The 17,256-nt window shown below is 39.1% G+C and overlaps 1 protein-coding gene across 11 annotated transcripts in view; it reads right to left on the reverse strand.

Annotated features, from left to right (window-relative positions):
- Nucleotides 1-17,256, reverse strand: part of tenm3 (teneurin transmembrane protein 3) — a 343,805-nt gene that overhangs the window by 37,834 nt on the left and 288,715 nt on the right. For all 11 annotated transcript variants that reach the window (XM_089132127.1, XM_089132131.1, XM_089132129.1 and 8 more), the window contains 4 exons: nt 15,785-16,001; nt 8,485-8,604; nt 5,882-6,143; nt 764-1,031 (listed from right to left, as the gene is read on the reverse strand). In XM_089132127.1, coding sequence (XP_088988253.1) covers nt 764-1,031; nt 5,882-6,143; nt 8,485-8,604; nt 15,785-16,001 — 867 coding nt within the window. The remainder of the gene's footprint in view (nt 1-763; nt 1,032-5,881; nt 6,144-8,484; nt 8,605-15,784; nt 16,002-17,256) is intronic.

The raw sequence follows: 17,256 nt of genomic DNA on the forward strand, positions 1-17,256 counted from the left end.
ATCAGATGTTCTACACGGTATCAATTGATCTTTACTGCAGCCAGCCTGAACACTGTAGTGTCTCTATCATAACTTTCGTAAATCTTATAACAGATCTGCGCTGCTTCACCAGGTGCAAATCATTTTAAATGTAGAACTGTTTTCAGCCGATCATATTAAGAAAGTGACCTTATGTCCCCCAGGAAGAATCAATAAGCGCACTGCTATTCGTTGGGCAACAAATTACCGGCTTAATGCAATTGGCAAACCAAAGCCTGATGAGAAGGTGAAAGCCAATCAATACTCGTGAGACCTAGCTAACCTATTTACAATTTTACACTGTTCACTTTATAAAGGCAAAGTGCATTTCTGATTTAGTGAAAAAAAAAAGCCCTGTCTTTTATGGTTCAACATCTTTTGTTTATGTGAGGCGCTGAAAAGCATGTCTAGTTTAGTCTGGCCTATACTGGCTGCCACATCATCAGCTGAAAATAAACTGAAGCGCTGTCATCAGCAGCTGGCCGTCTTTCTCAATGCTTAAGTGAAAAACAAAGCCACAGATTCGCCTTGACCTTCCTCAGAACAGAACGAGCTATGTTGTTCTCTGTGGTTTTGTTGATGGGTAATCATACTACAAAATACAGTCAGCATAAAAAATGCCAGAGTGAAAAAAAAAATCTTTTAGAGGTAAGAAAAAAAAAAAAGCTTTCTGTGCACTTGTTTGCCTTAATCATAACTGCTTTGTTTTATTTATATACTGTATACGTATAGTTTGTTTACTCACCCACAGCTTCTGACAGGCCATAGACTCTTTGGTTGTATGCGTCCGTTTTGTCCCAGATGAAGGTGTAGGACAGATTGGGTTCCGCGGGGAACCACTTCTGAAAGAGGCGTCCCACCACTGCCACCATCAAGTGCACCTTCATGAGGTTAAAGGGGATGGTGGCTTGGGTCATGGTCACCTTGAGCACTGGACGGTAGCCAGCCGCCCGCGAACTCAGATACATGAGGTTCAGGTCGCTACCCGGAATGGCCGTCTCCTCCTGAAGAACCTGCACATCAAAGAGAAAAAGAGGCGAAGATAAATGAAGACGGGGAGAGAGAAGGAGTGACTCGGGAGCATCTGGAAGAGGCATTAGAGCCAAGGATGAGGACTCCGATTTTTCTCTCCACAGGATTAAAGCACATCTGTGCCCGTGTTTGCTCTGACCGCCATTTACTTGACATCTTGGATCTAATGAGGGAGATTTTCACGGGCGGAACATGCTTATATTTACATCACTGTCGGAGGCTATTACTGTACCCGATTCCTCATGCTCGACCACGAGGAATAATCAACAGACAGAGGATTGAGGGCCACAAGTTGCAGTAGAAGAGTTCAAACCAGATTGATTTCAGACTTCTAGAAAGCAGTCATATTACACCGGATGAAACACAGGCGTGCAGTTAGCGGCATTTAAAGGTGCCCCTGGTGAGGAGTCACCAAAGTTCAGAGCATTAGCGCTAATTTCTCTCCCTCTTTGAGATGCACAAAAGGAGCACAGGAGATGAGGAGCAGCTTGGATCAACAGAGAAATTCTGCATCACAGCTTTCTCCTCAAGTGCTTAATGAAAAGCCAGTCAAGCCACTGTGGAAAGACAGTAATCCCCCTGTCTTCCAGCTCATGGCATTGTCAAGTGTCCTACTGGGAGGGGACATTTGCTTTTCTCTAACACAGAGGACAAAGGGAGCCAGAGGGAATTTCTTTTCTTCTCTCCCTTTTTTTTTGGGTTTGGATGCCGCTGCACTTTCACAGGGATCAGTAGAGGGGGCTAGATGGCTTTGGGAGAACCTTTGATATGCAGTCTGTGGCTTCGACAACAAAAAAGCCCAGGCAAACAGGAAACTAATGGTAAGTAGGGGATGAAATAAAAGGGAAGCCAAGTTAAGACAAAGTTTGGTGGTTTCAAGGTTTCACATTTACACACACGGACATGACGGTAGCGTTATGTTCTCAATTTGAAGGGCCAACGCTGCCACCCTAACACTAGCTGATGCCATGTGTGTGAGTGCATATCCTATGTTCGTAGGTTTACTTAAGGGCGTCTATAAGCCACAATGCATTCATGCTATGTACTGGCCTCCCCTCTGTGAACTTTGATTACAGAGGCTGAGCTAATAACATGCTTTACTCCGCCTGCTATAAAACTCTTAATAAATGGCACCGCATGCGCTGCCGTGTCTCTACGTGTGCAGCCGTGTTATTCTTAGCCACGGGGGCAAGGGCCATAAGTGCATATGGCTGCATTAAAGCAAAATATTTTCTCATTTGCCAAATGAAAGGGAAGATGAAAAAGGCTTTGAAAGTTCATTTGATACAGCCCATTACATGCACAGTAATAAAGACCAGATTGAGTTTTATCATCAAGCTTTTTTTCATGGTAAGAAAAGAAGCTAGCGTTTCCGCGAGAGGCAAAAAAGCAGCCAAAACAATGCACTCGCATTGCATTTAGAGGTGATGTGCCTTATAGGACACAGTAGTTTCTGAAGCAGAAACACAAAAACGTGATGGGGAATCATATATCTTTCATTCACTAAATGTCTCATCTGATTTTCCACTGTCGCCTAGAGTTTTTCTCTGGACGTGAAAACGTGCCGTTCTCCTCCAGCCAAATACAAATTTTTCCATCTCTGCACGACGGCCAAGTGGAAGCAATATGCCTTCCCGTTCGGTGTCACGGCCGCTAAGCGTTACGAGCGCTGGCTGAGGGATGTCTGTTTGCCATTTATGTGTGACGCTCCGGGTAAAAAAAGACCTTGGAGGCCATTACAGCTGAAGTCCAAAAGCCCCATATTAAATGCTAACTTGGTTGGGTCTGATTACCCCTGTTTAGAGTTGCTCTCAAAGCAGGCTGTAATTCAAATCAGGGCCCATCCACTTTGATGAGTGGGGTTCCACAGAGGGGACAGACGCCCCTGTTGGGACCGAGGAGAAACATGGGAAGAGGAGTGTGGCCTGTTACACATGCTGCCGACAATAAGGAAACAATTTTTCTCCTTTATGTCTCGGAGCAAAATCGTAAGACAGCATATGTGTTGGCCCTGAGTGCTCGCATTACTGGGGATGCCCAACCCCCCCCCCCCCCACGTATGCCACAGAAAGGTAAGAATGGAAAAGCCGGGTTATAGAGGAAGGGATCAAATACACATCTGGACGCAAGTTAGGATGGAAGAGAAAATACAGACAGAGAGAAACAGACAGAACTGAGCCAAGTTTTGTGAACCTCTCAATCAACAACAGCACTCGTTTCACATGGCACAGGAAAAAGCATTCACTATCATTTACATTTCATTTACATAACATTTATTTTGCCTTTCTTTTTAGAACTAAAATTAGTTTTAAAGGATCTGTTCACTCAACAATTAATTTCATTTCTTTTTTTGTGGAAGATGAAATTATGCTTTTTAAAAAAGAGCTGGTCACATACAATTACAATAAACGGGGAGCAAAAGCACAATAAATGTATCATGTAGTATATGTATTCCATATTAATTATATGTTATAGTCTACTGAAGCCACACGAAAGCTCTTTGATGAACAGGCAACATCACCAACAAGCACTTAACTGTATGAGTGAATCATTATTCGATTCATTGGAAACAAAAGACTGACTCATTTACAAATTAAACACCTTCAATTCTCATTCATATTAAAAAATGTTAAAAAGAGTGGCTAGGATATTTTTTATATACCTGTTGTGTTTCACAAACAATGGCAATCACATGGGTTTTGAAAAAGAAAGGGGTGAGGATAATAGCAGAATTTTCATTTTTGAGGGAACCATTCCTTTAAGACCTTAGGAATTGTTTTGTGCAAGACACAAACTAAGCATGTTTATATTCATTTCCCCAAAGACACGGTGCTTTATTTGGTCTGATGTGGGTCCAGCTTTCATTTTTACAGACAGGCAGCAAGAGGCTTGAGTCATTTTACACAGATTATGTTGGGGAAAGTGTGTGCGGATTTGCACTATAAAAGGAACAAAAGGAGGGTGTGCAAGAGGATATAAAATGCTGACCAATATCTCTTCAATATGTGGGGTTACGCCGAGGGCTGTAGTGATTTCGATCACCACAATAAGATTTAAAACAGTTTTTCCTCTGAGTACTGCATGCTGGGTGCAAAATGAGGACAGAGAACAGACCGTTTCCTCAAGGTTTTTTTAGTGCCATCACTAGTGTTGTCACAATACCAAAATTGTTGTTCCGATACCGATACCAAGTGAAGAATTGCGATTTCGATACTTTTCCTGAAAAGTTAATGAAAAGGAAAAGTAGCTATTTCTTACAAAGCGTTTCACAAATACACATCCTTGCGTATGGTGCTTTTTAAATGCTGTAATAACCAAATATGAATAAATCACTGACAAACATGTTCTGATTATAATCATTTAGCCTATAGATCATTTTAGCTCATGTTTTTTATGCTTTATTTTAGCAGCTTGCAAATTATTAATGTTATCTATGAACGTTATCTATGAAAGTTGTACACCTAATACAAAAATAAATAAAAAAGTCTTCAGTTAACTAGCAGAGCATTCATTTACTGTAGTTCGCTATTAAATACGAGATCTAGCGCTTAAATGTTACATTTTTTAAATCAAGCTGAGCGCTCCTGTACGCTGCTATCGATGGTCATGGATACAGTGTATTTTGTGGCTCATGCACCGTCTCCACTCGGACGCGTGCTTCAATCTATCACCGTTGTGGAGACTCTACACTCTTAGAAAAAAAAGGTACAAAAGCGGTCACTGGGGCTGTACCTTTTCAAAAGGTACACTTTTGTACCTTAAGGGTGCACATTGGTACCATAATGGTACATATTAGCACCTAAAATGAACATATCAACACTTAAACTGTACATATTAGTACTTGAAATGCACATATTAGCACCTATTAGCACCTAAAATGTACATATCAAAACTTAAAATGTTCATATTAGTACCTGAAATGTACATATTAGCACCTGAAATGTACATTTTAGCACCAAAAATTTACATATTAGCACATAAAATGTATATTAACACCTAAAATGTACATATTAGTACCTGAAATGTACATATTACCACCTGAAATGTACATATTAGCACCAAAAATTTACATATTAGCACATAAAATGTATATATTAGCACATAAAATGTATATTAACACCTAAAATGTACATATTAGCACCTGAAATGTATATATTAGCTCCAAAAATTTACATATTAGCACATACAAAATGTATATATTAGCACATACTAAAATGGACAAAAGTGTACCTTTTGAAAAGGTACAGCCCCTGTGACAGCTTTCGTACCTTTTTTCTGAGAGTGTATTCGTTCTGGTGAAATCACAAAATAAAATGCACACAAACAAAAGGCCGCTGGTACTTGCACTGTATAACTATCAGACCGGCTCTCGCGACTTCGAAACACATTGCCACTCCGCTACTGATCGCTTATGATTAGTATCACTTGTGCTTGCACATGCACGCATTTCGCTGAAGGAGAAAAGGAGAAAAAAACACAGACGTCCATAGGGAGTGTGCGTTGCACACAGCAACATAAAATAGGCCCACGTCTCTAACAAGTCTGGAACGCAGTCATTTTTAGAAGTATCGATACTAACAATTTAGGAATCGTGACATTTTTCACTGTTCTCAAAAGGCCCCTTCTTGCTCGTCTAGACTCAATCGCATATTCATACTGGCTACTGCCATGATACCCTCTGAATATGTAAATACATTATCATTTAGTTTCCAGCTGACCAAAATTCTCACTTTGGTGGGAAGGATTGTTTCAGATTTCGAGATCCACATTGTGTCTTGCAAGTTTGAAATCTCACAATCGCCTTGATTTAAGGAGTCAAAGTAAGCCTTACCTGTGTTTCTGGAATGATGGGGCCGTTTTCGGGCGAGGATTTGAAGAAGGTGGAGAGGGGTGTGGCCACGATGAGAGGGCTGGGTCGAATGAAGCCACTCAAGTCACAGCTAGGGATATCGTTCTCCTCTTTCTTCATTACCAGCGTGTCCATTACGTAGAAGACATTCCACGGGATCCACACTGTACGGAACTGTGTCAGAAATGGCGCCCGCTCGAAGCTCAGTGTCAGTGATGCACCACCATTGGCCAGAATGTCAAACCTGCACGGATAAAACAGGGGTGTATTTATAAATATCAATACTTAGCTTATGCATTATGTATAAAGTGATATACACATTTAAAAAACAATAGGGATGTCATACTCTCCTCATTACGTATGCACAATATGCAGGTAATGTACAGTGGAGGTGATAGAGTGAGTAACTGAGATGAATTAGACATGAGAACTGACGGCTAAACCTGGTTTAATTGTCTCTTCCTTTAACCTTCTTGATCCCAGTGCGTGTCTCCTCTGAGCCAACAGTTTCTAAAAAGGCCCTTTCCTTCCTGACACAGGGCCTTGCCATGGTAAAAAATGCATGATAATGTGCCTTTTTATCATGCATTTGTGTAAAAGCCAAAACTATCCCTCGGCGCTCTCTCTCTCTCTGTTGCCATGAGAGCCTTATTAGAAGGGAAATGAGTCAGGAACTGAGCGAACTGTCCTATATTCCAATATTTAGCAACGGCTGCAGGGGGGAAAGCAAGATAGGGCAGAAAATATGCACATAGAAGCGTTAAGATTTGCCCAAGCATGCACACACATACACACACACACACACACACGCAGAGCATCTGAGCAGCTCTGAAGGAGAGAGGCTGCTGGTGATTGGTCCCTAACAGCTGCGTGGCTGGTACTCTGATTCCCTGTTGAAGTAAGTGGATGTGGAAGAGGTGTGGGCATGATTATCCACTGCCATTTTTTTTTTTTTACGGCATGCCCCGCTGTGGTGTTCAAGAGCTGCAACAGCTGGCTGAGTGGGCTAATCTCGGACACACTCCCTCTATATAGCCTACCCCCTGTACTCTCTCTCTCATTCAGTCTGGGTTTTCTCTCTCCAGTGCAACCTCTTCTCTCATCACATTTTCTATTAAACATCTCTCTGGTATTCTCTTTCTAACACCTCTCTCTGTCTGTCTCGGTGATGCACTGATACAGTTAAACCCCTTTCCTCATTGCTGTTATGTGTGCTAATACCCTCTATTTCTCACTTAATAGAAAACAAATATAGGAGGTGCAACAAATTAAAAATGTTGCCTTAGCAACTAAATAAAAGAAGTGGTTATACTTTCGTTTTGGAGTCCAATTCTCACTATTAACTAGTTGCTAGGATATTGGCTGTTTATTAGTACTTATAAATCACATTTATAAGCCTTATTTTCCATGCCCTATTCTACATTCCTTAATCCTACCCAATATCTAAACTTAACAACTAACTTACTAACTATTAATAAGCAGTAGATAATAGTGGGAATTGGACTCTAATCTAACATGTGACCTTCTAGGTAGAAAAACAAAAAACTTAAACCGAAATAAAAGTAAATAGAAATATAAAAAAAATAAAATAAAAATGACAAAAACACATAACAAAATTTAAAATGAAACAAAAATAAAAAAAAATCTATATAAATAAAAGCTAATTCAAAATATGAATTAATACTATAATGGTACATAAACAACAGTGGTTCCAAAGCAAAGTAACAGTGAAGTACCAAAAAAAAAAAAAATGAAGCTTTGTGTACTAAATAGATTCAAATTCAACTTTGCGCTAAAAATGGTCCACTGTAGCCCTCAAATCAAATATGGCACCCTTAGATGTGTTGCATCAGGGCTGATGTTAATAACACCTTTTGTGCACAGAATAAAGTAAGTCACACCGGTTATAGGAACGACAACTCTTTCTGTAACAACTTGACCCCATAGAGTCCTTCAACTGCACCTAAATGCCCTTTTCTGTGATTCGATCTTTAATTGCACTGAATTCAATTCAAATTTCATTTTCTCTCATGCTTGATTGCTGCCTTTTAACCATTCAGCGCTACCACATGACAGAACATGATGGTGGGTCCTAACAGTTCCTTCTCCTTGAACAAAGATGTCTGCATAAAGAATTTTCTGGTTACAGTCCTGAGGCCTTCATGATTGCGGCGCTGCAGCTCCTTAATAACACCGGGATTGGTTTAACAGTACGGGAGAGTGCAGCCCATTGGCTGATTGATTCCACCCTTGTAAATCCAATGCATTTTAAACAGGCTGTTTGCTAAAGCACTGCTTCCAGAAGCAATGCCTGACATTTTCATGAGATGATCTTGGTAGATAGGACAGCACGCTATAAAACACACACACATGCGCATACACACACACATACACAGTTGTGGAGCCATACGGGTATTCAATAAAAATTGTATTCAGTCAAAAGGGTTTCACACATTTATGTATATTTATGCACAAGTACTAAACAGATGGTTTTGGTGACTATACTGACAGTATTGTGACCAAGAACAGAAACAGTATAGACGTGTATACTATATGATAAATGTCTGATTGTGTTTTCAACCTACATGCCATCCTGCCGTGTGATGGTGAATCCATGATCTGGGTAGTGCACAAAGGACACGTTGACTCCAATCAGGGGTGTACCATCTGCAGTGAGCACCTGCCCTCTGATAATGGACACCAAGCTGCAAAACAAACACACACAGTTGGTAAAAAACACACACACACACACACACACACTATTAATATGATTTAAAGCATGACTGACCATGGATTCACTAAGCTTTCACTACGATGTTAAAATGTCCAATCCACTGTAAATAACTAGAAAGCGCACAAAGTCTGTCTCTCTCTCTCACACACACACTCTATGCTTATTTATGTGACTCTTGCGCCCCTGTCTCTGTAGACACCATAATTCAGTCCCCTAAAGGCTGCAGTGGGATTCTTCTGTGCTTAATTCCCAAGGCAGCTTTTCCCTCAAAGGATCAATGTGTCCAAGGTTTTTTTTTTTTTTTTTTTTAAAGAACTGTAACTTTCCAACCCGGGGAATAAATAACTTAAATACTTATGAATTCTGCATTATCAATTTGTTTTTTGATAAACACTTGACTTTCAAATCACACACACAAAAATAGGCCAGTCTGTTTAAAGCAACAGGTGCAACTGAATTAAACTGAGCAATGGGGTCACAAGATACATTTTTAAATATTTTTACTTAACACACTTGTACAGAGAGAAATTATTAAATATATATATTAATCAAATGATCTGAATCACCTTATTATGATGCAATTCATTTATTATTGGCATATCTAATTACAATTATTATTATTATTATTCTTTTAAATCAATTGACATTCCTAAGAAAATAGCAAAGCAACCATGCAGTTAATCAGAGGCTGGGTTGTTTTGGGCAGGATGAGTGGGAGACATTTGCTTTAGCTGTTAATCAATGGCAGGAAGGGAGAGAGTCATTTCACCGCAGTGCCGAGCCGAGGACACCTCGTTCTACTTATTGGATGATTTTCCAGGTCATTACTGATTTTCTGGGGGCCTAATCAGCAGAGCAGCAGTGAATCAAAGTGTGGCATCACCCCTTGCTTGAAGCTGTGATAAGGGAAGTGTGGAAATGACCCCAGGGTCACAGGCACAGGTAAACATTCCATAAATAAGCTGCCATTCCTCATGATGTGACCGTAACTCAGGAATCCCATTTGCTTTGTGTGAGATAATAATGCAACAATAGCGTCACAGCCTAAGTGTCCTAAAAGCATGCTGTAATTCACCCTCTCAGTGCTGTATTTCTCTCTCTTTTACCCTGAACACCACAACACACAACTATTACTGTAGCTCTGCATGGCACCATGATGACAAGACTTTCATTTTGGGGTGAGCTATCCCTTTAAGTGAAATAAAAATGTAAGTGTGTGTAAAAAAAAAAAAAAAAAAAAATCAATCAATCCATTTAATAAAACTTAATGAAGTCAGATTAAAAAAAAAATATATAAGTGTGCAACTAAAATGCACACAAAAAATTTAAATACAGAGAAAATGACAAATAACTACAAAATATGAATAGTATAAAATGCATTTTAAATGAAATGCAAAGATGTAAACTCACTAATTAAAAATTGTATATATATTTTTTTAAAACATAAAAATCCTTCCAAAAAAAACCCCAAAAACTTCAGAGTAACACCATAATGATCAGTGATCACCATGATAATTTTTTTAAAAGACCATATGCAGCTAATAGCTTTCCCTTTCTGCCCTTGTCCATCACAAGGATTATGGCTGAATCCAGGTGGACATCTACGATCTCCTGGCTGCTGATCCTCTCAATGCTCCAGTTGTTTTCCATCCAAACCTCACTGCTTAAAACACCTTCTATTTCGCCAACATGCACCATGCATAAGCTTAATCTGCTTAAAAGGCCCCTTAGTGCTGGGAAGCATGTGTAGCAAAATAAAAACAAGACATTTTCATGTACTCAGGCAGGGGTTTGCTGAGCCAGGCGTTCAAGTGAACGGACGGCTGGATGCGACATAGGAGATAGATCTGGAGTGAGGCTGCTGCGACGTATAGGGTGTTTTACAATGTTTATGCTTTGAATCAATAGGTAGTTACCCCGAAGAAACACACAAACAACTTTTTCTTTGCAGGATTTTCTTTTGAAACCTTGTTGACCCAGAAGGCAGAATGAGGAAAAATACAGTATCTGTCAAAAGTTTGGAAACATAAAATAAATAAAATAAAATGTTTTTAAAGTTTCTCATGCTCACCAAGCCTGCATTTATTTAAATCAAAAATACAGTAAAAACATAAATATTGCAAAATATTACTACTACTTCTATTTTAATATATTTTAAAATTGTACTGAAAAAGCTGAATTTTCAGTATCTTTAGTGTCACATGATCCTTCAGAAATCATTATAATATACTGATTTAGTGCTAAAGAAACATTTCATTTTCAGATTATTAAATGGAGTTGTGATGCTTAACATTTTTGAGCAAATGGTGATATTTTTTTCCATAAATATTTCAACGAGAATCATTGTTTTGCATTAATTAAAGCATTTCTTAAATAAAAATCGTTTGTAAGATTATGCACGTCTTCACCGTCACTTGATCAATTTAATGCAAACTTGATGAATAAATGTATTGATATTTCTCTTTTGTTAAGCAGAAAATCTGTTTTCAACATTGATAATCATAAGAAATGTTTCTTGAGCAGCAAATAAGCATATTAGGATGATTTCATGAGTAATGATGCTGAAAATTCTGCTTTTACCATTAAAAGAATAGATACTTTTTTTTAAAAAGTATTAAAATAAAAAAAACAATTATTTTTAATTGTTATATTTCACAATATCACTGATATTACTGTATTTTTGATTCAATAAAAGCATCCCTCTTGGTTAGCATAAGAGACTTCTTTCAAAAACATAAAAAATGGAAATGTTTCCAAACTTTTGACAGATACTATACATATCATTATTCGCAATAATGGCATTTTCTCAGTCAGCCAATGTATATATTTGTGCTGTGTCTTTTTATCACCATTTGTCCTTTTTAAACAAAAAGCAGCCTAAGATAAAAAACAAACAAAAAAAAAACATACAAATTGAACTAAACTTCACAATGAATACAAAAACCAGAGACTGTAATGTTTACTTAAGCATCTATATTATTTAACGGGCGATTATTCAATTTTATCATGAGCTAGGAGGATGAGGGAGTCTGGAACACATGGTTTGTGTTACATTCAATGACTGCCAAACAAACTCTCCAGCCAAAATGACCGATATTCAGTGCAGATGTGCCCCGCGTGGGTTTGTGCATTTATTTTTAAATCACATTAGTCTACACCTCCCCTTATCAGATCAGTCTTTATCTTGCCACAGAGGTACTTAAAGGTTTAATGTCCTCACATATGGGGCACCGGGACTGGGCCTATTAAACTCTTTGTTGTAGCTAATCATGTTATCTGTCATGACCAAATCGCAGTTGCCAAGCAATTTTTGAGAGTAATCAAGCTAACTTTAATGTGATTTCCATCTTAACAGAACATGTGCATTGAGTTGTGCATAGGAGGCAGGGAACGAGATAAACAAAACGATTGCGATTGCATTATTATCACGTATCAGTCAAATTGAAACGTGACTGCGAGCATTTGTGTGATGTCACATAAAGGAAATTACGTTTTAAAAAAGGGAGATTTGAAATAGCAACAGTAATGAATAAGGTAAAACAGAGCAGCTGACCATGACAACTAATAAATTATTATATCCATTCAAGCAAACATGCCTTGGACAAACCCACTCTCTGGATGTGACAACTTAATTAATAGCAGTGCTTATTCAAGCAGGCTATTATCAGATCTAACATCTCTTTCCAATAACTGTTATGGTGCTCTCACATACACAATGCAAATTGAGGCGCATCATTTGTAAATTACACTTTAATGCAACTTCTGAAAATCTTTCTCTCTGTAACCCGGGTCACACGGTTCTCATGAGGTTTTGTCAGCACATCTGTTTCCATGGAAACTGTATGAAGTCTTTAAGAGGGCTGTTAGAAGCAATTGTAGGGAGTAATGTCTTTTTTTTTCTTCTTCTTCTTCTTTTTTAATAATGGTGGTTCACGCACATGGTCGCTCACAAAGCAGAAACTGGATTCATACATTTTACATCATAAGCCACCATGAACAAGTGCTGCTCTTCAGTATCTTTTAATTGTTAGACATTAAGAATCCTTTTCAGCTACAAATAAGTTGGTTCAGAAATTTAGATATTTACTTGTGCTGCGCTGGCCTTATCACAAGTGTGATAAATAGTGTGTGTGTTTTTTATTAACGATATGATATTTAACATAAAAAGTTCAGTTCCCTGCTATATATCTGATAGGGTTCAATCAACTCCATGACAGCTATATGATATTGATATTTGCAATTTTTGATACGTTTTAGCTTACTTCAAAGGCATCCAAGATGTAGGTGTCTTTGTTTCCACAGTATTTTCAATTTTGATTAGTGATGCACCGATGTGAAAATTTGTGGCCGATATCGATAACCGATATTAACATTGCTGTTATGGCCGATACCGATATTTACCGATGTCGATATCCCTGTATAGAAAACACATAGCGAGGATTAGGGCTGCACGATATTGGTAAAAAATGACATTGTGATATTTTATTTTTCTGCGATATATATTGTGATATAAAAACAATTTCACCAGATTACTTGAATTGCTCTATTTGGAAAGAATGAATTATTCTTGAATGACTGGGTAGTTTTGTCATGGAGTAAATCTGCATAGAAACTAATATTAATAGAATGTTAACAAAAATTGTTAACATTCTATTAATCTATTAACCTTACACTTTACAATAAGGTTCCATTTAATGTACACTTTAATAAATGGAACCTTATTGTAAAGTGTTTCCGATTTATGTCTCTTGAGCTCAGTGTTGGACAGATCAGTTGTTTTAACCATTCATTAAAGTGAATCGGTTCAAAGGAGTCATTAGTTCGCGAATCGGACGTGTCATTAACGGAACCACGGCACACGTTGTGATTATCCAGGCAGTTTAGAACATCGCACGAGATTTGTCTCGACCTATTTTTACAGTCTATGGTCTCGACAGTCGACACAGAAAACATTTCATCAACAGATAGATTTTTTTGGTTTATTGAAAGTGTGGTTTCACAATTCACAACCAGTAGTTCAGAAGAAAAAAACTTCGGTCTTCCGACCTTTTACCGTCGTGTATTCTCAAAGATATTCAGTCAACTCAATTCATAAACATGCGGGAGGGAGGGAGAGAGAGAGAGAGCAAGACATTTTGAAGACGGCGCGCGTGACCGGTGCTTTCACTCTCTCTTGTTCCCTCAGTTAAACAAGCGCAAGACATTTTGAAGACGGCGCGCGACCGGTGCTTTCACTCTCTCCTGTTCCCTCAGTTAAACAAGCGCAGCAGTCACTCATCTACATCACTTACCGGTCAAATATGGCTTTGGCGGGACAAAAATACGCATTAGGAAGGCTGGCAGAAAACAGCTCACCAGTTCCAGTCTTCGTGGCTTGATGTTTAAACGCACTTGCGCTTTTAATACGCGTGCAAAAACAAACATCCCCGCCCCCACACTCACACCTACACGCACGTCAAATACACAGGGATGATCATCGGCCTGTTCACATCGGCCCTATTTTGACATCGGAACGATACCGATGTGTAAAAAATTGACCAAATCGGCCGATATTATATCGGCGGCCGATATATCGTGCACCACTAATTTTGATAGTTTTCGTCCAAACCGTTGTTGTCTATCAGTCATATAATGCAGGCATAGGGGGTCCACCAAAAAGCATGCACAGAGAAGTCAAAATTAAACATGATTTAATGACTCGTAAATGTAAGTACACGTTGATGACCTAAGACACGAAACGAGCAGTTTGTGTGAGAAAACGAACAGTATTTATATCGTTTTTACCTCTTGCGATCACAGCCATGTCCAACTGATCTGACGGCACGGGCGATGCGGTCTGCGCATGCGCCTGAAGTGATCGCTTGCGTGTGTACGTCACTCATTGTTTACACAGAGATTTCGGAAGTTTTACCTTTCACTGTGAAGGTCTAAACATATTTCGCAATGGAAGACGATTTCGATATTTAGATCTTCACAGTGAAAGGTAAAACTTCCTAAATCTCTGTGTAAACAATGAGTGATGTACACACGCGAGAGATCACTTTCGGGCTTTCCGGCGCTCGGCGGCGCACTTGTGCAGATAGAAGCGCCCTCGCCGGCAGATCAGTTGGACATGGCTGTGGATACACGAGGTAAAAACGATATAAATACTGTTCGTTTTCTCACACAAACCGCTCGTTTCGTGTCTTAGGTCATCAATGTGTACTTACATTTACGAGTCATTAAATCATGTTTCATTTGGACTTTTATGCTCTTTGAGGTGAACCCCCTACACCTGCATTATATGACTGATAGACAAGAACGGTTTGAGCGAAAAATATCAAAATTGAAAATACTGTGGAAACAAAGACACCTACATCTTGAGATGCCCTTGAGGTAAGCTAAAACATATAAAAAATTAATTTCAAAGTGAACTATCCCTTTAAGGTAATGATAATGGCTCATTGTGAGAACTATTAGGCTACTGATTTGTCTATAATTTTTTATCCATTTTATCCATTTATAAATACATTATTGTGCTTTTCCTACAATGAAAAAGTTACCAGCATTAACACTGACAATTTACTTGTCAGACTTAATTCAGCGTGGAGGACATAACTCATAACAAAAATAATAAATAAAATAAAGAACTATATACACACTTTCAGAGATAAATGATTTACAGGAAGAAAGTGTCTGTTGAAATAAAAGTAATTATTGAGTCTATCAAAATGGAGGATATAAAAAGAAACAAGAGAACTTGCACTCCCTTTTGCCTTCATTTTTTCTTACTCTCCTATCCAATACCATCCTCTAGATCACTTAAGTTTTAAGAACGGAAATCAAGCTGTGATGAGTTCGATTCCAGTGCAAAATAGTTGGCTTTGCTCTATTAATTAAGGGAGTGGATTGCTCCAAATGAACAATATCTATAAAATAGGACAATCATTGTTGTTTTGACAAATAATTAGGAGGAAACCAATAACTAATAACCCTGAGAAGAAAGTCAGTTTTTGATTAATTTTCTATCGATTTTAACTTAAGTGAAAACGTATCATCCAGCTGCATTACTTTACTTCAAATACTCACTGAACTCACAACACTCAAGATTTAAGTTGGGCTGGTATAAAACATTTTAAATGATCAATGCAAGAGCCCTGATACAGTCATACCTTCTGTTAAACGGGTTGTCTCCGTTAATGACATGCGTGCTCTCCGGACCAATGAGGAAGCTGATTTGCTGATAGAACGACTGGGCGGCTTGCTGTGGGCTTGTGGGTTGGTTCTGGCTGATGATGTCGATGGGGTCAGGAGAGCCACGGCAGAAGGGTTGAGTCTGACACGAGCTTTGCAGGCAACAGTCTGGATCCATGCAGTCCACCAGGCCATCTGCACACACACAGACACACACCTCACTTAAGAATGCACATAAAAAATATGAGGTTCAAGAGTCTTATAGTATATCCTGTGTGTCCTGTCTTACAGATCCCATCACACGTTTATAGTGTGAGAGAGTTGAAACGATTTTCACCCACCCATTAATTCTTTCACCCTTAGGGTCAGAAACATGACAGCAATATCTTCTCATTCTTCTTTCACATTGTCAAGACTCTCTTGCCTCCATCAATATACACCTGGTTAATGCTTTGTGTGGAAATGCGATCTGATCTCCCACAGGTAAGTGCCATAAACCTCTGCCATCCGTCTCAGCTAGTTTATAAAAAGCCATGTGTACATCTGGCACGCGGTCACAGGGGGGTTGTAAAAGAACACATGTGCAAACACAGACTTTTGTTGTGCTAATCAGTACGAGACCAATTCTTTTTTTACAGCACCCCGAGCTGACACCGCTCTGGTGAGATCCGAGGCAGAGCGTCTGACTGTTTGTCTTGCCTTACGAGGGTCCCGGCACCCCCTGCCAAAAGCACCACGCAACTTCATGTGAGATCTGGACCTCTGTAACTCTCACGCTGCTTTAAATCCGGTCCGCTACGGCCAAAGTCAACACGCACATGCGAAGGTTCCTCTAGAGGGAGCATAGCTTGCGTATAGGTCACTCAAAACAGAGGTCACGTAATGGGATCTTTGGACATGTATGTGTATTTAAGGAGAAACGTATTTCTTTTTTTATGTTTGTTTATGTAAAGGACTTTATGTTCTGATCTTTTTACAGTACCTCTTTGTTCTAGCCATTGAAAGGAAGCCAAATTCAAAGAAAATCTGCAAAACGTGGCACGATTACTGTACGACTGAGGATATATCATGACCTTACTGTATATTTTTCTTTCCGCTTTGGAAAAACTTCAAAGCTTCTTCTCAGGCTTCCAGAGGACTGTAAATCCTCCAGATTTAAGATGTTACAGACCGCATTATCTCCAACTAGAAAAACAATCTTCTCAAATGCTTTGGAATTGGGCTGTTTAAAGGTTCATGCCTTCAGCTCAGTGAAGAAGATTTTTAGACCTCGACCGCATTCTGGACCTCAAGCGTGCAACAGAACCTCACATGTACCAAAAACGTTCTGCATCCAGACACACACGCCCTGAATGCAAGATCAGTGGAGAAGGATTCACGAGTCGCCCCTTGAGCAGGCCTGTCATTTTTGTTGAATGCAAGTTAAAAGAGATGCTCTGTCATAGTCGGT

Source organism: Pimephales promelas, chromosome 6 (genome assembly GCF_988280905.1).
Source record: "Pimephales promelas chromosome 6, fPimPro1.hap1.1, whole genome shotgun sequence".
NCBI classification, from domain to species: Eukaryota; Metazoa; Chordata; class Actinopteri; order Cypriniformes; family Leuciscidae; genus Pimephales; species Pimephales promelas.